Source organism: Monodelphis domestica, chromosome 4, assembly GCF_027887165.1.
Source record: "Monodelphis domestica isolate mMonDom1 chromosome 4, mMonDom1.pri, whole genome shotgun sequence".
NCBI lineage: Eukaryota > Metazoa > Chordata > Mammalia > Didelphimorphia > Didelphidae > Monodelphis > Monodelphis domestica.
Genome location: NC_077230.1, coordinates 180,254,583 through 180,278,915, shown reverse-complemented (window position 1 = coordinate 180,278,915; position 24,333 = coordinate 180,254,583). Strand labels below are relative to the sequence as shown.

General features: G+C 32.1%; 1 protein-coding gene across 11 annotated transcripts in view; it reads right to left on the bottom strand.

Annotated features, from left to right (window-relative positions):
* The window catches only part of UBR3 (ubiquitin protein ligase E3 component n-recognin 3), a 338,509-nt gene that overhangs the window by 169,103 nt on the left and 145,073 nt on the right, over nt 1-24,333 (bottom strand). For 7 of the 11 annotated variants that reach the window (XM_056797275.1, XM_056797273.1, XM_056797276.1 and 4 more), the window contains 4 exons: nt 20,059-20,163; nt 16,209-16,382; nt 15,967-15,999; nt 12,972-13,432 (listed from right to left, as the gene is read on the bottom strand). In XM_056797275.1, the coding sequence (XP_056653253.1) occupies nt 12,972-13,432; nt 15,967-15,999; nt 16,209-16,382; nt 20,059-20,163 (773 nt within the window). The remainder of the gene's footprint in view (nt 1-12,971; nt 13,433-15,966; nt 16,000-16,208; nt 16,383-20,058; nt 20,164-24,333) is intronic. The other 4 variants (XM_056797277.1, XM_056797278.1, XM_056797282.1 and 1 more) reach the window with 1 other exon arrangement.

Genomic DNA, 24,333 nt, shown 5'->3' with positions numbered 1-24,333 from the left:
CTACATATGAAAATAATACATATTATGATATGTACTATGAGTTGTTTTTTCCAGTTGTTGTACTGGCCATTTATGAAGACTCCTACAGGAAAAGAAGCCACAATCCAAGCTACATTTGTGATATTCTGTCACTATGATAAAGAAACTAGTTACTCTGTATTTGTGTCCTTTCAGAAAACTAAAATATACATTAATGGAAAGTAGAGACTTATTCATTACTATATACGCTATTATACTGGAATGTAAACTGAAAAGAAATAGAGAAGTCTACGTTCACTAAAATGTTTATACAAGATGTCCCAAGTGTCCTAGTGCAGTTTGAGTTTATTAAAATTAAAATTATAGATCTTAATAAATTTAAAGTGTACTAATGACTTTTGGGATATCCAAATATCATCAAAATTTGGACCAGGTGACTAATTTCGGTGTGGTAGCTTAGTAGTGTTTTACTTCATGTATCAATGACTTTTTTTATAGTTCACAAAGGGAACAATAAAAATGTCTGAAAACCTCATTTGCATGCTGGAAACTTGCATATATTTGGATCTTATCTCATCAATTCAGTTATTATGTCTTAATGAGATGTTTCCTTTTAAATCCTATGAATTTGTAGTCTTCATCCTCATGTTCCTCTTCTCTTTCTCAAAAGGTAGTATCTATACAATCAATCCTATTGTTCCTTCAACAATTCCTTACTTTGGGTTCTTTCGGGTCCAAAAAATCTGTCATCAATATCAATTTGGTTTTATTATCTTTCTTAATGAAGAAGATAACTTCTCACTAAATGTCACCTGTTAATTTTTATAAGTAATTTTTTTAAATTTTTTAATATTCATTTTTTTTAGTTCTAAATTTTCCCCTTCACATCTGCCCTTCCCCCACCCACTGAGAAAGCAAGCAATAGAATAACAATTATACATGTGAAATCTTCCGAGGCATATTTCCATATAAGCCATTTTGCAAAAGAAAAAGAAGAAAAATGAAAGTGAAAAATTATTCCTCAGTCTTTCCTCAGGAGTTCCTCATATCTCTCTAAGAATTGTCTTGAATCACTGTCTTGATCAGTTGATTATTCTAATATTGAAGTTATTATGTATAATGTTCTCCTGGTTCTGCTCACTTCACTTTCCAAGAGTTTATATGTCTTCCCAGCCTTTTCTGAAATAATCTTTTCATAATTTCTTATAGCACAATAGTCTTCCATCACAATCATAAATCACATAACATAATTTGTTCAGCCATTCACCAACTGATGGACATTCCTTTAAATTTCTAGTTCTGTGTCACTGCAAAAAGAGCTGCTATACATATTTTCTCATATACAAATCCTTTCCCCTTTTTCATTGATCTTTTTGGGATATAGGTCTAGTAGTTGTGTTGCTAAGTGAAAGAATATGCACTGTGAAAGGATATTGTTTTTTGGACAGAGTTCCACATTATTTTCCAGAATGGCTAGAGAAGTTTACAAGTGTGCCAGCATTACATTAGTGTATCTGTTTTTCCACATCCCCTCTAACATTTGTCATTTTCCATTTCTGTCATGTTAGTCAATCAGATATGTGAGAGGTAGTACCTCTGGGCTGTTTTAATTTGAATTTATCTAATCAAAAAGTTTTCTTACTAAAGAGTACTAGTGGAGAGGTCAGCTACATTCACTGAGCAAGATTAACAACAACAACAAAACTATGTGCTCAAAACAAATGAAAACACTGATGGTAAAACTATTCCATGCAACAGTTGTGATATTCTACAGTACTTCAGCTTTCCCCCAATAGAGTGAAAGCTCCTTAAGAGCAGGGACTATATAACTTTTGTATTTGTGTTTCAAGCACCTAGCACAGAACTGATAATCCTCTTTATGGATTTTTATTTATCATTATCAAACTCTAGTTTGTATGCTCAACATTGCAACTATTTACCATTTCTCAATTACTATTCGTTAAAGGTATTCCTCAACTTCTAAGTTAACATGTTCTAATAGGTGTTTACAGTGTTTTCAGTTTATATGACTGGACTAACCCCACTGTGAACCTTAAAAATTCTCAAACCCTACTTCATAAGGTTAGGATTGTAAACCCTAAAAAATTCCCAGACCCTACTTCATAAGGTTGGGTTACAACCATTCCCCACTTTAAACAATGAAGTAACTTAGATCAGGAATGTGAGATCTCTACTTAGATCAGGAATGTGAGAACTCTACTTCACCATACTTAAGCATGCCTTAGGGGAAGATGAAGTTGTAAACTCTTTGCTGAACAATGAAAGTACTTAAACCCATACTTATAATAAGGCAAAAAGTTTACACACACACATGCACTCATGCGTGCAGGCGCGCAAAACACTGTTAAAAGAAAGGTAGATTTTCCAGTAGAAAACAGATTACAGATATGAGAAAGTATATTAAAGCACAAAACCTAAATCTCCTAACCTAAATCTGTGATCCCTAAAACTCATTAATTGTTGTATTCCTTCTAAATTTTTTAATATAACAGAATGATTTGGATTCAGAAGCCAAAAGTTCTATTATCTTTACCCTTTATCTCTTTTCTCTGACTAGATTTTCCCCTATAGAGAATTTATCGCTGAACTCAGCTTCAGTTAATACTTCTTTGTAAATAACTATCAAAATTTCAATCTGGAGTTCTGGAATTTATATCATTCTTTGAGAACTACATAGAAATATGATATAAAAATTACACAAAAACACAAATGATTTTTAGTAAAATTTAACTTCTAACATAAAAAGGAAAATAATTTTAGTGGAATGCAGTAAAAATTTATCTCAAGTTTTCATATAATTCCCAAAAGGTACAAAGCTTCTTGGGCATTTAGGTGGCTCAGTAGGGAATGTATCAGTCCTGGAGTCAGAAGATTCATCTTCCTGAATTCAAATCTGACTTCAGACACTTACTAGCTGTGTGACTCTGGGCAAGTCACTTAACCTCGTTTGGCACAGTTCCTCATCTGTAAAATGAGCTGGAGAAAGGAATGGCAAACTACTCCAATATCATTGCCATGTCAAAATGACTAAAAATAACTCAACAACAACAACAACAACAAAGCTTCTTATAGAATTCTAAGGTAGAAAATATCCTGGTATGTAACTTACTAGAAGTAGTAGAGAAAATCATTTGAATTTTCTGGATCTTGCTATTCTTAAAACAGTTTGATCAATCCAATATATATGTGCTCCTCATGCCTGAAACTCCAAATTTTTACTTTGCACTTCCCAAAGCATAGCTCTAACACCTCCCTGTCTATTAAATCAAAGATAAAAAGCACTCAATTGTATTTAGACAAAACTTTATCCCTCATTATAAAATTGTTAGTACTTTTCAACATCCTGCCTCATAGGACTTGCCACTTTAGTTTTTCTAGATCTCAATTTCCCTATCTGTAAAATACTGGATGATCTTTAAAATCCCTTTCAGTTCTATGATCCTATGTTCACTCTAGATACAGATCATTGTCTATCTGAAGTGCCTATTCAAGACAGATATACTGATGATCCAACTTAATAAGATGTTCATCAACAGCATCATCATAGGATAGTTATTCTTTATTTGGTTCCCTCTGTATGAATGAGTGGTTACACTTCTCTTAAGAGAATCTAAAATGTCCCAGAGGTTTGATGGAATCAGCATCATGACTATTACCCAAAAACAGTATGTAGAGGATCTCAACTTTTCTATGTAATCTCTTGTTTATTTGGCACTGAAAGTCCTCTACAACAATGGCAAACAAATCTAAGTATGCTTCACTTGGTAGTAATAATGAAGTTACATACCAAAGTCTCTTGTTAGGTCTTATCAAGAAGGAGGACTGTTAAGGCAGAATATTATTCTACTGAATAAATACTTTCATATATTCGATAAATAATTAATACAACAGGTCTTATAAATCTATGTACGTTTTAATCAACTTGTGACTCAAAAATGTAATCTACTATAGAATAGTATTTAAGAAAACCTACCTTTCCCTTATACAAATGTAGAGTTTTCTCACAAAGATTTTGGAAAGATGAGATACTAGGCATATACATAGATGGATAATTATTGATATCAGCTTATAATTTTGTCAAATAAGTCATTTAGTATCTCTCCATCTTTCTGGGATTTTGAGATTTGATCATGATCTCCAAATTGTGTCACCTCTAGAATGTGTCTCATTCATATGTACAAGATCTTCTCCAGTAGATTTTCATATTTTTATTTTTTTCAAAGCCATCTCAATTTCCCTCTAACAACACAACTGGAACAGTGATAAAAGAATTCAAGTACATTGGAGGTTCCACTATTCTTGATAGTGAAGAGAGGTTGTTATAAAATGTTTGGGATATCTTGTGCTTTTATTTTGTTTATCCTCCTTCCAACTTCATTTTTCAGTGTCCATGGGATAATATGCTTAGCTGAGACAATCATCAAAACTTTAAGTCTGCTTTCCAGGCAGGAAGAACTACTAACAGAGTTATTTGGTGCATGTTTTATCCAAATATCCCAGTTCTTAAAAGAAATATATATGAAATGTAGATATGATACTTTAGTATAGTTTATAAGACTTTGGAGTCTCTCATTCCTTACTCCTCTGCCATATTTTCAAGCATTCTTTTTGTCATTCATCTTTGAACCCTGCTAATCAAGTATCTAAGCATATGCTATTTTAATTTTGGAAGATCTTATCAAATTACTTACCATTTTCTACAATACCTGTTGGCACATCAGCTGCAATTATTTTCATGGTATTCCCTTTTAGATTAAACTTTATAATTTTTAAAACTGAAAAAAATTTGCCTTCTCTCAAACTCATCCCAAACCCTCCCACTAACCAAGAATGAAAGAAAAACAAAACCCCAGTCACAAACATGTAAAATTAAAAATAACAAATTTCTACATAGGCTACAGAGTAGGTACGTTTCCTCGGAGCCCCTTGCCTCTCTAGAAAGATGTGGGAATCATGTTTCATCATTACTCCTCTGGAATTATAGGTGGTCATTATGCTGATAACTGTCCCTAATTACTTCAAAGTTATTTATCTTTAATATGATAGTCTTTTTGTAAAACAAGTCAATAGCATTACAACATAAAGAGACCACATATCACATAATTTTTTTTAAACCCTTACCTTGCATCTTGGAATCAATACTGCGTATTGGTTCCAAGGCAGAAGAGTGGCACGGGCTTGCCCAGGGTCATAGAGCTGGGAAGTGTCTGAGACCATATTTGAACCTAGGACCTCCCATCTCCAGGTCTGGCTCTCAATCCACTGAGCTACCCAGCTGCCCCGCCCCCCATATAATTTCTTTTTGTCACACTACAAAACTAATTCTGCCAACTTCATTTTTTTAATTAAAGTCATATTTGCATTTAACTACAAATTCCTTCCAGTTTCTGCTTTCGTTTATGCTAAGAGGATCAAAATTAACATGATTTAGTTCTTCTAGTAACATATACACTTATGTAAGAGTTAAAATAGTTGTTTGTCATAAATTGTAGTGATGTATATAGTAGAAGATTTAAATTGTTGTAGATAAAAGAGTGGATGATTAAATTGTGACCGCAGAAAATATGTTTTCACTACAGTGTCTCGTTTCAAATCAAATATAAGGTGGTCGCCAGGGAAATATTCCCAATTATGAATATACCCAAGCAACTGGGTTTTATAGAGATTTTAATTAATTAATACAATGAGAAATTAAAGAAAGAGAGAAAAGGGAAATAATGAGAAAAGGATAGGCCGGCCCAGGGCAGCCCTGGCCAACCCAGGCCTAAGCCTTAAGACAAAGATCAGTCAGTCCTTAATCACTCACCACAAGATCTGTTCAAGCAAGGATTCTAGTGACACCAGGCCAGCTTCATCTCAGCTGACTCCACCAGCTCAATCCTGAATCTGAATGTCAATCTTCACTGAATGTCTCTGAGCTCCTTTTTAAAGGGAATTTTCTCCTATGTCACCTCCCCTAAGTTCTCCTATCTACCAATCACAGTAGACATTTTCCAAAGGACACCTAAGTTCACACCTAAGAAGTCTTAAATTTTTTATTAAGTTCACACCAGAAAACTTCTGAGTAAGTTTCTCACCTCTTTGCTCCTTGTAAATTCACAAGTTGCCTGACCTTTATAGGTACTTAGCACCCTCTTGTATAGGCACAGCTTAAGAACTTTTTGCCTTATTATAAGTATGGGTTTAAGTACTTTTCATTGTTCAGCAAAGAGTTTACAACTTTATCTTCCCCTAAAGTATGCTTAAGTAGGGGTGAAGTAGAGATCTTCACATTCCTGATCTAAGTTCCTTCATTGTTTAAAACGGGGAATGATCTTAACACAACCTTATGAAGTAGGGTCTGAATTTTTTAAGGTTCATAATCCAACCTTATGAAGTAGGGTCTGAGAATTTTTAAGGTTCACACTTACTGGTCATTAGACAATTTAGAGTACCAACAAAGTTAATGTTTATACATGTCTGTACCATATACCACTTTTTCTAGCACTCTGTTCTAACCCCTATAGAAAAAGAAGCGAGCTGGCCAGACCAAACTGAGCATCATTTTTTTTCCTATTTGTTTCATGTGGTTGCTATAGCCAAAGAATTCATTACTAAGGGATTGCCCTACCTGGGAAGGATTTCTCTGTATTTAGAAAATGTAGTCCTCAGAGAGGAGATACATAGTCTGTTTGCAGAATTACAATGAAAATGTTTTTAGCATGTAGAAATCTCCTATAACTGCCTATAACCACTCTGTTACCATAGCATATAAGATCCCAGGGATAGCACTATGTGCCTTGATGAAGTAAAGACATATGATTAGCATCAATAGCATATATAAATATATTAAGTTGGAATTCAAAAAAATCATAGATCATAATATCTAGAAGGGAATTAGCTCAGTTGTCACTTAATTTAAATTCATTTTATAGAAGAGGAAACTAAGTAGGTTAAAGAATGTAAAAGAGAATTCTAAGTACCCCTACTTAGTATATCTCACTAGATTTGTGAAGACAAGATTAACTCTCCTTTGTCCACTTTTGAATTGAATAAACAAAAGCTTGAACACCCTACTTAGCACTAGGTGGAGGAGCTCTCCATCCTTTCAACTCAATCAGCCAGAAAATAAGAATTCACACCTCAACCTCAATCAGCCAGGAATCTGTGAACTCTTTTGATGAGTATTCACCTCTACAGAAGGTGATAAGTGGTTCCCACAAACACTGCCCCCTGGGCAGTACTGGGCAATTTGTTAGCTGTGATTGTCCCTTGTGAAAGGGGGAAGGGACAAGAAGCAACTATAAAAGGTCCTGAATTTCTGGGACTAGGGAAGTAAGCTCCAAGAAGGAAGTTGGCTTCAAGAAGGAGTTAGACATCAAGAAGAAAGTCAGCTTCAAGAAGAAGGTTGGCTCAAGGAAGAAAGTCAGCCTCAGGAGTCACCTTCAGCTTGAGTCAGCGTCTTGACCTATCTCTTGGAGGGAACTTGGATGAGTGTATCTCTGGCTTTCCCTTCTTGTCTTCTGGAGAGAGTTTAATTCCAGTTGAAGATCAAGTCCTGGCTGAGTTGGTCACTGGAGAAATATTTGGTTAGGTAGACTAATGTCTTCTCTATCCTTTTGTATTCCTCTGCTTTCATCCTTCTACCTCTTTTGTAAATAAAAGCTATTAAAGTCATTTTGACTTTGAGCAATAATATTTTGAATTGGTGACTACCATATTATTTATAATTTTCATATATTTTAGTCAAGCCATTAAAATTTAATTCCTACAATAACCTGCCTAATAAGTATCAGAGGCAGTATGGAATTGAGGACCTCTGATTTCAGTCTATTGGTTTGTCTGCATATCATATGCAATCTTCTTATTTTTTCCTTTGGTCTAATTTGATATAGATTTTGATATATAAGGCAATGAGCCAACTTTACACAGGCAATTGATTTGTCAATGATTCAGCACTGGTAAACACTTATTTCTTATCTGTTAATGCATAGTCAGTTTACCTTTTTTGTCATATTGGCTGTTTGCTATAGCCAGATGACATTTTCCAAGCCATTTCTTAAAAGAAACATTCATGATCAAATGAGATCATATATAGAAGATTTTGCAAATTTAAAGCAGTACAAAAATATTAGCTATATAAGGCAGTAGTCTTTTTAAAAATTCTATAAAACTTTGACTTGATAATAATAATTTTTAATAATTTTCCAACATTATTTACTATTTTCCCAATGTTAGCCTTTGTTCTGAAGTCAGAGTGTTAAAAACAACATTAATTTAACTTTCTTATTTTCCTTATCCTCTGGGGAAAAAAATTAGTAAATGAGACCTAATTATAGCAGTCTTTTCATCCTAAAACAATGAAAATTTTAAAATTCTGAAGAAAAGTAGGGTCCTTCTATTGCACATTTTAGTTCTGTACAATGTCAGTCATATTTTTTCCAAATATTTACTTAAAAATTTTTTTAATTGTTGGATAAGTCCTAAGACAATCTGTGCATTTATCAACCTACTTTGAGGTGGATTAATGCTTTTGATTATTTAATGAATAGTATTCTAAGTGATTATTAGAATTTGATCAGCTCTAAATTCTTTTAATTGAAAACTACAAATGCCAAAGTCAGGGGTTACTCTAAATATGGAAGATAATAACCAGAGCCTACAAGAAAAATCAAACAATTTCAAGAGAGGTCAAAAATAAAGCAATCACAAGTGGGAAAGATATGGACTTCATGAAGTGGTTCATCATTTAGGATTGATGCAGAAAAGATAAAAGTGACTTTAAAAATGAGCTAAAAGCAATAGAGGCCTAAAACGCAGTTGGCACAATAGCTAATAAGAAATGAAAAATTAAGATAAAAGGCTTGAAGCTAGAAGACATTATATACGGGTGATTAAAATATATAAGTACCTTGGGAAAGCTCAGAGGGAACAATTGTGTGATAATATTATATTACAACATAATATGATTAGATAATTTTATTTAAATTAATATTGGATAAATATTACTTTAAGACAATAGAAACCGTGGAAAATCAGAAAAAAAATTTCAACATTCTATTCTATGAGTTCGAATAAAAAAATAGAACTACTCAAAAGCAAAAATCTCAAGAGTTACTTTAAAAAATTAAGAAAAGAATACAGCTAAAACTGAATATGTTTTAAAAGACTCCTAAAATTAGAATAAAGTTTATTTAATGTTTTAAAATTTTAAAGTAAGTTACATAAAAAATAATAATTGTTCAAAATAGATTTAAAAATTAATTGATATATTTTTAAAATCTATAATATATAGTAGGATACAACATAAACTTCATAAGATCCAGAATTTAAATTTTTAACATATAAGAAAATATAGAACATATAATTTTATTAAGGGTAAATTATAGAAAAAAGAATATTTATTAAACTTAAAATAATGAGAACATATTTAAAAAGAATAGTAGGAAATATGCTTCATATTATTCTTTTAAAAACTAACATAATTATTTGTATAAATTATCCAACTGGTTCCATAAGCAAGGCATATATTTCTATAAAGTTTGTTGACAATACCTGCATTATTCTGCTTATCTCCTTCTTAACATTTGATACTTCTACTATGATTTAAAGTTTGCAAATATCTTTATGTACATCATCTCATCAGAGCCCCACAACAACCCTGTGAGGTAGATATTAAGGATATTTTCATCCCCAATTTTATAGATGAGGAAATGTTGAGGATTAGTGAAGAATACAGAAAGGAAGACAAATAAAATGATGAAAACTGAAATAAGCTGAACCAGAATAAAAAAATATACTCAATGACTAAAATAATGTAAATAATGGGAAAAAAATTTAACTGAACACTTTGTAAATATAATCACAAAGCCTGTCCCCAAAGAAAAGCTATGAAAATAGACCTCACTTCCTTTTTTGTAGAGAGAGGGGTTTGGAGTATAGAACTCTTTATGTATTGTCAATAATCTTTGTAACTTCTTCCTTTCATATCTAATTAAAAGCTCAAGTTTTTCCATAAGAATAGAAAAGGCTAGAAAAGGGAGGTAAAAGGGTTGTAATCAAGAGGGACGACTGTCATTTGCATGTATGAGTTATTAGTAAGTTGGTTATTGACTATATACAGATGGCATATATTCTTAATATTTTCCAGAAAACCATCATAGCTATTTTCCTTCATGAATTTTTCCTCAATCTAGGCAATGCCTTTCCTAAAGGAGGTTTAACTGTAAATAGAGACCCTTAATAAGAAGATATAAACAAGGTCTGACAGATTCAGTGCAATTCAGTAATTTCCCATTATAGCCCAACGTGCTAAGACATTGAGGTTAAAAGGTACTGCAACCAGCTAAGACTCTGCTTTAGCACTCCATCTTGGTTTCTATGGAGATCATTTAGTGTGAGGGCAATGCCAAGTTTGACTTTATCTGCAGGTTGAGAAATCTTAAAATAGGTCATCATTAAGCGCTCATACACTGTTCAATCTTCATTACCTCCAAACTAGATCTGAAATCCAAAAATAAATTAAATATATACAATATGAGCAGCATAGCTAAATCCAAATAGATTCATCTTAATTCTAGCCTGTCACAAAGCACTGCTGCTATTGAATTGATTACCAATATTTGAAGGAAAATATTCTTAGAAAAGACAACTAAAAACTTGGACTTTCATTTTATTATCAGCTTTATGGATTTTATTCAAAATAAAAACATTAAGATTATGTATATAAAGTGCTATATCCATTATAAACATTATGGGAAAACTTAGTAATATAAAGCATACTGTGGTTCATTGATTATTTTCCTTCTGTAAAAAAACTGGGACAAGAAGAAGCTGAACGACTTTCCCAGAGTCACACAATTAATGTCTGAGTTAACATTCAAACTTAAGTCTTCCTAACTCCAAGTTCAGAACTCTCTTCACTACTCCAACAAGCTGCCTATAGGGAATGAAAGTGAGTTTCTCTTCATGGATAAGGAAATAATACATTCTTCTCAATTATTACACAGTTAACAGAAAAAAATACAATCATATATTTTAAATAGGTACATTTTCACGGCTGATATTCCATGTAGCAATTATGGTAGTGAACACTTTAACATCACTGAATTTTCCCTTTACTTTATCAACATTAACTGACCATATCTAATCTTATCAACTATTGTACAGAGAGTGTTTTTTTCAAAACTTGCATACCCACCCCAACACCCAATCCCACTCAACCACCCAGTAGAGTGCTATTGGCACAGCAGATGCTTAATAAATTCTTGCTGAATTAATGCTTGTAATGGCTGTGGGCAATTGCTTTTTTGTTAAAGCCCTGAATTAGCTCCCTTTTCCCCAATACCTTCATGATTAAATCTGACTATTTTTTAAAGAAAATGAGAACTTTGTGACATTTTTAAAAGCACATTTTTGATATATTAAATTCAAGAGACTATTTGGACAAAGTGTCATATAATTTGTGAATTATCTAGTTACGAACTTCTCATTTAAGGGTAGATTTTATCCAGAAAAGCATATTGCCTTCTTCTTTCCACTTAAAAGATGCAAACTTCCATTTTAGTATTACTATAAAACAATAATAAAATACTGCATAAAAATATTCATATAATGTATTTCAAAACTAAATGGCAAATCACTTGTAGATTATTCACCCAATGATTCTACTTCCTCAGTTTGGATAATTGATTGAGTATCAACCATGAATTCCACTTATACACCTGAGAAACAGATGGAAGTCTAAAATCAATGTTCTCAAATTTACAGGATTTTTAAAAATTTGATAGAGCCAATTGAAAAACTTTATCCATTCCTATTTTTGATGCTCAATTAAGGAGTATTTATTATCTCTTAAAGCTTTTGTACCATATAATTCTTTGACCAGAAGTAAAATTAGAGTCAGTTTTTAAAAAGATGCAAGACAAAAAAAAATAAAAAAGAAACTCTGCTTTCAGAGAATTAAAAGATGATTGTTTCATGGAATCTTAGTTGAAGAAATCTGCACAATTTCAAAATGTTATAGAATTTGTCTTGTCTATTTATCAGGAAGATTGAAACCTTTTCCTACTAAATAAAGGAATAAACTCTACAAAATTAAAAATGTTTAAGGGGGTTATAAAATTACTTACAACTAGAGCTGAAACTGTCTCTTCCAAAATGCAAATTATCTTTAGGAAAGCAATTTGGATCACTTTAACTATACATCAATAAAAACTGCAAACTGTATTTCTATAGAGTCCTTAATTTTAAAATATATGCATAGTACTAAATACATTACCTAATCACCACAAGGTGATCTTTAGTATATTGGCCCATAGGGAAGGAAAGGACAGAAGTAGTTAAATAATTTTCTAATAATTCACTCATTGGTTTGCAAATAGGAAAGAGGTCTTCATAATTACATTGTCCATAGTTCACTGTCATTCTTTTTCTTCTTATTATTATTTTAGATAATAATCAGCAAATTACAGATTTCACCATCCATATTTACTAAATTATTATGATTCCCTACTGCACAGAAAAGTAGTATGTTTTCTACATCTTAGAACACTATACAAATGACAGTCATTATCATTGTTAAGGTTGTTATTACTATTATATTATATTATGCCTTTTATGCTCTTAACCCTATCTGACCTTTAAGAACAACTTAATAGTGGAGATGAATTAGATCTGAATAAATGCCAAATTCTATAACCATATCTTTACAATTAAAGTTAAATGATACTTTGAAGTTAGCTGATAAATTTGGGATATGGAGGGGATTAATCCAGAAAAATCAGAATAAAATACAAGTAATAAATAAAAACCATATGTAAAAACAGTAATTACTGTCATTTCTACTTATCTAATATTTAATATGCCTAAAAGCACTGTTAGAATTCCTGATGTTAAGGGACAATAGACCTCAAAGTTGAAAAAGAAATTTTGAATGAAAATAAATTTTTTTTAATTCGGCCAGACATTTTAAAAAATTTTAAACATATTACCTTTCTTCTTTGTCCAAAGTCTTCTTCTCTGATGAACTGGTCTTTTTTGGTGGAACAGGAGGGGTTACTTTTCTACAAATATCTTCAATGATGCGCTTGTTCAATCTGCTTTGCAATGCAGCTTTTAACAAAATTCTTTCCACTGCAGTCATGCCATCTCCATGACAGTATTTAGGAATTTCTGGTTGAATTAAAATTTCTAGATCATCTAACCAGGGAGGATAATAAGAGTTTTGTTTTCCTGAGAGTTTGTGGTGAAGTTTGATTAACAAAGACAATATACTTTCTTTGATTTCCAAAATAGCTGTAGTTAACTGTGGAGTTGAGCCAGGAGCAGACCATTTATTTGAAGTTTTGGGACGAACCACCTGATTTGCTTCACCACTATTACGATTAATGATCTCCTGAAATTTCTTTCTACGTTCTGCTACTAAGCTGAAAACTTGAGCTGTACCTGAATTCTATTAAAAGGGGAGGGTGGGGGGAGAAAAAGAACAAGAGAAATTATTCAGTAACCAGTTTTTAACATACCATTGTTAGTTTATTAAGGGAATTTCTACAGTCTTTTATATATGTCTAAGTATTTTAAAGTACACTTCTTATCACAAATATTTTCTTCATTTTTAAAGGAAATTTCATTTTCACTATAAACAAAACAGTATATACTCCAGTGAATGCATAATGTGTGTCCAAAACACAAATTTTTTTTAACTTTTCTGCAATACATGTTTATATACACGCAAAAATTTTAGTTGTTCTGGCTATTTACTTGCCTTCATCTGATTCTATTTCTCAGGAAACAAATATGATACTTGATATAGGGCTCTCAAGCATATTTAATCCCTAATAAAATCCGATTTGAGTGTTATTTACTTCAATAAATCATTTACCATGAGAGCAATAATATATAGGCTCATTTCTATGAGGTAGAAAATGAATTTCAAATTTTATTTCTGCAAATTTTGAAGACGTGCCTCTTTCTAAACATTTAAACATTTAAAGGGCAATTTTTCAAAAAGTTTCATTCTTCTAAACTTTTTCTTTCTTAAAATTTTCAAAGCATACAAAAGAAGTCTCATTTCAAAACTAGTTCTTGAACATTTCAAACATGACTATTAGTTATTAACTTGATCTATTTGGGAAGTCATTGTAACTCAAAGCTAAATCATCTGTAGCAGTTGAATAAAATGTCACATCAGGAAATTTGCAAGTAGAAACTGGTAAAAACAGATATCTAGTTCCCTAGTCATAGTAATAATAAGCTCTATATAATTTGTGTAATTGATCTTTAGTAATAATGATAGCTAACATTTATAAAGGCACTACCTAATTTGTATGATTCTTATAAAAAACTGAAGTTTTAATTAATAAAATAGGTTATGCCTAACTTTCCAAAAGAAACCAAGAGAGTAAACTGATAAATGTGACTTCTAGAATGACCTCATTTATTTCCTATAGCCTCTAAATCCCTATTTGACTATAACTACATCCAGAGGAGGTGTCCAACAAATTCATCACCAGTTTGAAGGAATATCACTATACTTAGCAAGAATCTTGCATAATTTACTTATTACTAGAAAATTAGCATGTCTTACAGGTTTTTTTTAGATTTCAGAATTTTTAAAAACATATTTAAGATCAATATTGGTTAACTGCAAAAGTTTTAGAGAATTTCAAAATAAAGTGGAAGAAATATGGCTTCTAATACTATTAAAAGTAATTATGTAATCGATTGGAAGGATGAAAAGACTATGTCTCCTTAGTGCTGCAAATTACTGCTGTTTTATTTAAAAGACTAGGATGACTTTTTAAACTAAGTATTCCTCTAGTTCATTTGATTTCTCTCAAGATTCTAAATGATACTAAATGAAACTCAAAATTAATTCTAAAAATTATCTTTCCATTAATATATAAATTGGTTTGAAGGACTTATTTTGGTACTGACATAAAGGCTTCTCCCATTATCTGATATTGTAATTGGTTAAGTCATAGTATATTATTTTAATAATAATCTCCCAAAAGCTATATAGTTTCTCTTTTGAATAAATAAAACACTTAAGTAACTTAAATATGTAACCATTATGGAGAGTTTTGGTAATAGAATCAAAACTCTTTAGATGCCAAAGATCTTAGGGGTCACCTAATCCAACCCCTGTATTTTATGGATTAAAAAAAACCTGAGAATCATAGAGGTTAAATCATCAGTTCACAATCACAACTTTTAAGTATCAGAAGCGAGATTTAATTCCAAGTTTCCTGGCTCCAAAGGGTGTCCTTTACCAATTATCTGGCAAAATAAACTACCAAATAATTCCAGTTAGATATTTCCCTAAACATTTTAAATGCTCAAATGTAAAGTTTATAATGTAGTCCTGGGTAACAATATAAATGTTCAATCTGTGTGTTCAATTGATAATAACAGTGAATTTCTGTCCTACAGGACTAATAGCTCCTCTTCCTATCAACTGAATGTTCTGATATATCAATCAAAAGGAACAAAAAAAAACCTCTTCTATCAAATGGCAAATGTATGTTTTGTGAATGGATCATACTACACAATGAAAACTTTCAATTCAATGTTCTCTTATCCATGAGTAAATTCTTAAAACTTGTTTCTAAAGTACTAAAGTCTAACTTTTTCCCACCATTGTCCTCTCATTAACTACTGCATGCAAAAATTTAATTGTTCTCTCATTTAAAAAAGCTCAAATGTAGTAATTACCCAACTCATTATTAATCATCTACATCTTAATTTTATCCTAAGTTAAACTGACCTCTAAAAAGGCAAAATAATTTGTTAGTAATTTTAAATAGGCATGCCATAAGAAATTAAAGGATAAGTTTATTCAAAATTAGGAAACTATACATCCAATCTTTTTTAAGATGTTAGTATTGTCTGTAATGATCTATATTAAGAATATTGAAGATTCAGGGAATTTTTTCATTTCCATTTAAAGTCATTTTGCTAGTTAATGCAAACAGTATACAAATCTACCTCTCTTTGAAGGACTTTAGGCCGTCTTGAACTCTGGCAATTGAAGGAAGAAGATTCATAAGAAAGGACAATGTGATAGGTATTTTTGGAATGAGAGGCAACACAAATAAAAGTAAGCATTTTTTTTCATAGCTATGGCAGGTTAGAAAGAAAATATACTACATATTACAAAATAAAACATCAAATACATATCACTGAACTTGTTATAACCATCAAAATAGTAAATTTTCTTTCACACTTACTTGTGTAGAAGCAAAGCTATCAGAGCTAGTACTTGCAGGGGGTTCTCTCTTCACTTCTGGAGCTGTCTCTGGAACTCTCACTCTCACATAATTTATAAAGTGCCTCATGTTGGATACTAAATTACTGCCAGGAAACCAACTATCATGGCACCGTTCTTGTCCACCCACAGGTTCCTAAAACATAAATGTTACAGTAAAGCAGGAGGAAGATGAGAAGCAATGGATCGAAATAATTAACAAAATGAATAATCAGTTGTTGGGCTCCTGAAGACCTATTTAAAAACACATTTTAAAATGTTTATCAATTTCAAACATCAAAAAATACTAGATCACAAAAACAATGATTTGGCTGCACTTCTCTGGCCTTTTCCATCCCTAGATCCCTAGATCATCCTTTAAGCTCATTTCAGTCCTAAAACTCACACCCAGTCATTACTCTCTGCTCCTCCTTCCTTCTGAATGGAGGGTGAAGAGAGCACCTCCTAAAACTTCCATTTAAGGAGGGCACCAGGACAGGCTATCACTTCAAGTTGTCATAAGGCTGCAATCCTGTGACCTATTCTATCATGCTCCCACACCTGATGTCTTCCCACTACTATTCAGATTCAATTTTTGTTTTCTTTCACCATTGGATTGTAAACTCTTTGAGGGCATGGACTGTCTTTTGTCTTTCTTTGTATCCTAATCCCTTAGCACAGTGCTGAGCACATAAGCAGCACTTAATGTTTTCTGAGTGATCGCTATATTTGTATATATGTACGCATATATAGATACTGAAAAAGAAGTCAAGAAGAATTTGGTTCATTTCTTGCTTTTGACACACTAGTCATGTCCAAGTCATTTGATCTCAGAGCCTCAGGTACTTTCCAAATAATACTCAAAGCTGAAGACAAGCTGCCTATCAACATCAGTGGAGAGTTTCTATACAGCTCCTTGTACCAATGAAATCATGACTCCAGACAAATAATAATAATAATAATAATAATATCTCTCTAAAAGTTATCTATGGCTAATAAATCAAACTATATAAATCTTACTAATGAAGAATAATTGAAGAGATTAGTTTATAACTGGTCAAAAATCTAAATTATATATTTTAACAGAATTATATTTTATTACTTCTGAGTATATATAACTCCTCAAACAAGGCCCATTTTGGCAAACCTATGGCACACATGCTGGAGAGGGCTGTTCCCCTCCCCTCTCCTCACAAGCCTGAGGACATTTCTCACATGACCTGCCCCTCTGAACATCAGCTCAACAGGAGAGCTTCCTTCCCTCCCTTGTCAGGAGCAAAGAGGGGCAGGGCTCACATGCAGCATGAAGATTTCAGTTTGAGCACTTGGTCTCAAAAAGGTTCATCATCACTGAACTAGGCTATCCAAGTATTGACAACTATAATCTAAAAAGATCTGGTTTTCTAATATTTAAGTATTATTTCAATGAAGCAAGCATTTATTAAGAATTTGCTAAAAGCCAGGGGCTATATTAGGACTAGAGATAAAAAGAAAGACAAATGTAAAATGCTCTCTTGCCATCAAGTAACTTACATTCTTAGAAAACAAAAAAGTATGCACTGAAGCATATGTAATATATACAAAGCAAATAAAAAATAATGTTGGAGGGGAAGGCCCTTACTTGTAGCTAGAAAGATAAGTAAAAATCTAATGCAGAAGGAGAACTTGGGATGAGCCATAAAAGAAAATCAGGGATTCCAAAAGTGGAGGTGAGGGAAAGAAAGCATTCCAAGTATGGGGGAAAAAACACAAAAAAACAAAGACAAGACATCAAGAATCATGTGAAAGAACAGGTATGAAGTCAAATTGATTAGACCACAGAATATATGGAGATGAGTAATGTTAAAACTAGAAAGGTAGATTGGAACTAGATTGTGAAGAGTCATAAATACCTAATATAATTTGCATTTGATCCTGAAGGTAAATGGAATCCACCGTAATTTATGGAGTAGGAGGTGAGAAAGGAGGAAAATGGTCAACATGCACTATAGGGAAATAATTTGGTGGCTATATGAAGGATGGATTGGGATGGAAGCTTAAGGTGAAGAGACCTGTAAGAGACTACTGCAATGATCCAGGAAAAAAGTAAACAGGATCCTGAATTGTAATGGCCTTTGTAAGGGACAGAAGGAAAGACATGTAAGAAACACTGTATAGAAAGAAACAACAAGAATTGGCAGTTTATTGAATGTGTTCTAATGAAAGTAGTTAAAGATAATACCTGGGTGACTAAAAAATAGCATTGCTCTCAAAAGAAATAGGGAAATTTGGAAAGGGGGGAGCAAAATGGGAAAGGAAAATGAGCTCTGTTTGGGACATAAAAGAGTTTGTGACGCCAAAAGAATAGACAATTTGAAATAACCAATAGGTATTTAAATTTCTGATATAAGACTAGGAGAGAGGCAACTGCTAGATACACAGATTCAGGAATCATATAAAAAGAGATGACAGTTGAATCTATGGGAAAGTTAATGAAATTCTCAAGTGAGAGAGTATTCAAAGAATGGAGAAGGCAGCCTAAGACAGAGTCTTAGATTAGTTCCAAATATTGGCAAGGCAAGGATGATGATACAACAAAATAAACTGAAAAAAAAGAGAAGAAAGCAATGGTATGGAGGACTGATAGGAAACAATGCAATGAGATTGAGTCAACAAACTCTGCCAAACAGAACTAGAAAAGACATCAAACCAAGCCCTTGTGAAGAAATCAGGAAAATATCACAGCAAGTCATATGTCCAGCCAAGCTTGCTGTAGGGAGACAGAAAAGGAAGCTTGAGGACCCTGTGAATAGGGAAGCATTCCACTGCTCATAGAGAGACTGTGTTCCACAGCAAGAAGAGGTCCCTGATCTATATGAGGATGTCCCCAGACCCATATAGGGACCATGATAGAGATAGTCTGTGATCAAAAGATCCTAAACATCTGATTTCAAGAAATCTGACCAAATCTCTTAAAACCAAAAGGCAAAGCAGAAATAGAAAGAATTTCAGATACTTCCTAGCTGAATGACCTAGGTAAGTCACTTAGCCTCAATTATATAACCATTGTAAATTATAATTATCAGTTCTAATATCAATACTATATCAATCAATCAAATAATCAATTCTAAAATGAGGGGCAAAGGGTTTTTTTTAACCCACCAGTTACCTCCTGAAAGAATTATTTTAAATGTAGTTTTGTTAGTAATATACAGAAATTGTTTTTTTATGAGGATTTATTTCATATCCTGAAACTTTATTGAAGTAACTATTTCGCTTAATTTTTAGCCAACAAGATAAGATTATTTAAGTAAATCATATCATCATCTACCAAAAATGACAATTATTTCTTCTTTCCTTATGCTTATGCTTCCAATTTCTTTGTCATCTTACTGCCATAGTTAGCATTTCTAGTATTATATTGAATAGGTGAAATGAACATCCTGTAATGTATCACTATTATATATGATGCTGGGTCTTAATTTTATATAGACACTCTATTAAGAAAAGATCAGTTTATTACTGTTTTCAAATTGTTTTAACAGTTTAATGAATATTGTATCTTAACAAAAGGTTTTTGCTTTAACTCTTGATATAATTATATTATTTTTGCATACCTTCTTGTCCTAGTCTCCTTGTTAATATTTAATTTAAATTTTCTTATCAGTGTTCAACAAAGATATCATATATTATTCTTCCTCTGTTTTAACTCTTCTTGAGTTTGGTATAAAGTTCACACTTGTATCACAGAAGGAATTTGGTAGGATCCTTTCTTTTCTTATTTTTCCAAACAGCCCTTGTTAAAACACAGTATCTTCATTATCAATTTGCTTTAAATATATGAAAGTACTTACTTCTTCATCTGGATCTTCTTCAGGTGAATTTTCAAGTCCTAATTCAATCAGATACAAAACCATACAGAGGACATGTTCTGACAGATTCTGGTGGTCCATCAAAATCTTTTTTTAAAAAAGAAAAAAGCAACAAATAATGTTTTACATAATCCAAATGTAATATGTCCTATCAGGCCTATTAGATAAGTAAATAAAGATATAAATATTTATTGAGTGGGAATACTAAACCAAAGTGGAAAAGATTTGCTTGCCCAAGATTATGTAAAGTACTGACAGGTGCAGAAGAATTTAGAAATCCATTCTTTAGCCTTTAATCAATATATGCATCAACTAGACAATATCCAGAAAGTTTTACTCTATATAGAAATTATATACTAAAAAAACTATTTTAAGAATATATTTGGGGGGGTAGCTAAGTGGTTGAGTTGATTGAGAGCCAGGACTAGAGATGGAAGGTCCTATGCTCAAATCTGGCCACAGAAACTTCCTAGCTATGTGACCCTGGGCAAGTCACTAAACCCCATTGCCTAGCCCTTACCATTCTTCTACCTTGGTACCAATATACAGTGTTGATTCTAAAATGGAAGGTAAGGCTTTAAAATTAAATTAATAAAAATAATAATCAATTCAGTCATTAGTGAGTCAAAGTAACTAGATGAAAAACACTACTGAGGTTAATATTGTAGGAAAAGCGTACTTTTCACTTTACTTAAAGATAATTTACATAATATTTTTTGTACTACATTATCAGCGAATTATATGTGTACTTCCTCCTTGATTGTCAGTCAGAACCCACGTATCTATACCTTTAAATTGTGTGAAATTCTTATCCATGTCTTCATATAAATCTTCCATTAAAAATCTATTCAATTCTGTAAAGGCCTTCGTCTGGTACTTTCATAATTTTCTGGGTACCATTTAGTCATTTAGTTATAAGCCTTTTATCCTTTGCTCTAGCTATATGATTAGCTTTTCACACATATCTTGTACATCTCTTATCTTTCACTGGTAATATGATTCAGTCTATTTAGACTATTATATACTTCTTGCTGCCATGTAAGTCACTTATAATTTTGACTCATTATCATAGTACTCCATGATTAATAATAATAAAACATCACCTCTAGAGTACTAATGCAAAAATATTTGTGGGTTTTGTAGCAAGGAGTAGCTTAGAATCATTTGAAATTCTGGACAATTTCCCAAATGTTATCCATCCTCATTTTCTATGCAGTTCTATGGCTTCATCATTTTTCATTTGAAGTATCTGTTCAAGATATGAATGGACTTATCTATGGGTTACTTGTGCAACTTCATGTTGAGCATGAAGCATTCATTTACTTTGTTTTACCAATGAGGATTAGTTACCAATAATTAAATCAATTTCAAATGACTGTTTCACAGAAGCCTAAAAATAGTATTGTGAGGACCAATGCAATTAAACAAAATATTATCTTTAAACTGTCATTTGAAGAACTTTTAAAGAAATCCTATATAATGACACATGTAAAACCCAGCGGAATTGTGTGTTGGCTACAGGAGGAGGGTGAGGGAAAGAACATGAATCTTGTAACCATAAAAAAAATTATTAATTAAATAATTAAATAAAATTTTCCAAATTGGAAAAAAATAAATTATGCATAAAAATAAATTGTAAAAGAAATTCATTCTTATTTGAACTATGCAAAGGATATCTCCATGACACAAATGAACATACAACTTTGTTTTATCTCTCACAATACTGATACTTAGCAAATTGGAGAACAAAGTTTTTTTGTGGATCATACCTGTCACTTACATGATTTTTTAATGTATGCATGGAAAATGTCCTTTCTGAGGAGAAAATTTAAAGCTAAATTCTGTTCTTCCAAGTTAAATGATTTTTTGTTAAAAATAATTATAATATATTGAAAAAAATTTATATTCTCTGTAATTCTCAATTATGTGACTGTGTGGATGATATATGTCTTTAAAAAATCAAGTAAAGCTTGCCTATATCCTTTTCATTTTTGCACCAACTATAAATTTTTGTATTCTCATAAACCATTCTCACAAAGGATTTACTAAGTATCTGTCTTCTCTTGTGGATGAACAGTTACTGATGTCTTTCTTCTTAGTCCTCTTTTATTTGGGGGCATAGGAAAAGATATGGTAAAACTATGTGGTCTCTTTTTTTTTTCTTTTTAGAATTTCCTCCTCTTACAGATTTACAAGAAAGAACATTAGCCACATTCAGAGGAAAAACTGAGGGAACAGAAATACTGAAGAAAAACAACTGCTTGATTGCATGGGTCAAGGGGGATATGATTGGGGATGTAGACTTAAATGAACATCCTAGTGCAAACATCAACAACATGGAAATAGGGTCTGATCAAGGACACGGGTAAAACCCAGTAGAATTGCACATCGGCTATGGGGAAGTGAGGGAAAGAATATGATTCTTGTAACCAAGGAATAATGTTCTAAATTGACTAAATAAAATTTAAAAAAATAAAATAGGTAATAAGGGAAAAAAAATTTTCCTCCTCTTTCAGATAATTTAAAAAATTAGTCCCCAAGTGCCCCAGATTTCTTTTATTCGTGTGTGTGTGTGTGTGTGTGTGTGTGTGTGTGTGTGTTTAGATAGATCTAAACATTCTTCATGATTTCATCCTGTTAAAAGCAAGCAAGCAAGAAGTACTGGCTCTAAAATCAGAAGACTTGGGTTCCAATTCTGCCTCTGATTTTTCTATGTATGAGACTTTAGACAAGTCACTTAATCTCTTGAGGGATATGTTCTTCATCTGTAATATGAAGGAGTCAGACCAGAGAGAGGTCCTTTCCAACTCTACATCTCTAACACTAAGAAAAGACATTTTAGCACTATTGATACTTCCTTATCAGGTAATGAAGTACTATAGTTCAAAATGTGATTGCTCTATTAAGATTACAGATATAAATAGAGCATGCAGAAACCACAGTAGATATTTTTAACTTCATGTCTTTTTATTGTCCTCCCTGTTTCATCCTTCAACAATCTTAGGATGATTTATATCTTATGTTCTTACTGCCATATTGCTCATAATTTTCCACTATCCTCCTTAATATTTTACAAATGAGATTTTGAAGAAATAAATGTTGTCCTTGCCTTTTATATCTGATTGGTTCCACAAAATAATCAAATATTTCCTAAGTTGTTTCTGAGTTTTTGTCTGTTTCCTTATTGTAATGACTTTGTTTTCTTTTCTTTTTAAATTAAACTTTTTTTAAACCAGTGAAAATTCACCTTCTGTAGTTGCTCTACATCATTACTTTAAAAATGGTGATAATCAGTGTCTTTACTTTTGCATTCACTGACAATGTTTTCTCATCTTTTCCTTTTTCTAATTTACTCTTGGAACCTTGATTTTGTTAGTCCATGACATGACTGCAAACAGATGGCTGAATCTCTATGAGTTCCACATACTAATTAATAGTCAGCTATACTAGAGTTTCATTTTTATGACAACTATTGTGTTAACCATATACAGCACCTTCTAACTCTCTTTCTGATATATTTTACAAATGTTTTCTCTTTTTGGTTGTTTAATATTAAACTGCATTTTCCAACAGTTTTCCCTATACTCTCTCTTCATATTCAGTTAAGTTTGGAAGATTTTGTCAAATTCTCATATCAATTTAACTTCACCCTCTGCAAAAAATATAAGATTAATTGCTGCAAATTATTTTCATGATATCTTTCTGCTTATACATGTAAGGACTAGAAGGTAAGACAAGTAAATATCTCATAAAATTATTCTTCTTGTTGGCTTTTTTGTTAAACCTTTACCTTCCGTCTTAGAATCAATACTGTGTATTGGTTAGGTGAAGTGACTTGCCCAGGGTCACACAGCTAGGAAGTGTTTGAAACCAAATTTGAACCCAGGACCTTCCATCTCTAGGCCTGGCTCTCAATTCACTGAGCCACCTAGCTGCCCCCTCTTCTTGACTTTTGATATATTATTACCTAACAGTGATAATTCCTTTCCTTAGGTTTCTGGAGATCCTACAAATCAGTTCAACTATAGCTAGTTATTTTATGTGTTCTAGTTTCTTTTCACAGCAAGAATGTCCATATAGACATAGTTCAATTTCTTCTGCTGAATCAACTCAAAAATAATGAATATAAGTACCAAGCCAATATAAGTACTTAGCCAATATAAGTGGCTAAGAATTCCTAACCAACATCTAAAACTAATATCCAAGGACTAAAAAGGTCAAAAAAACAGTATACTCTGCCTTGCTCAGACAATATCC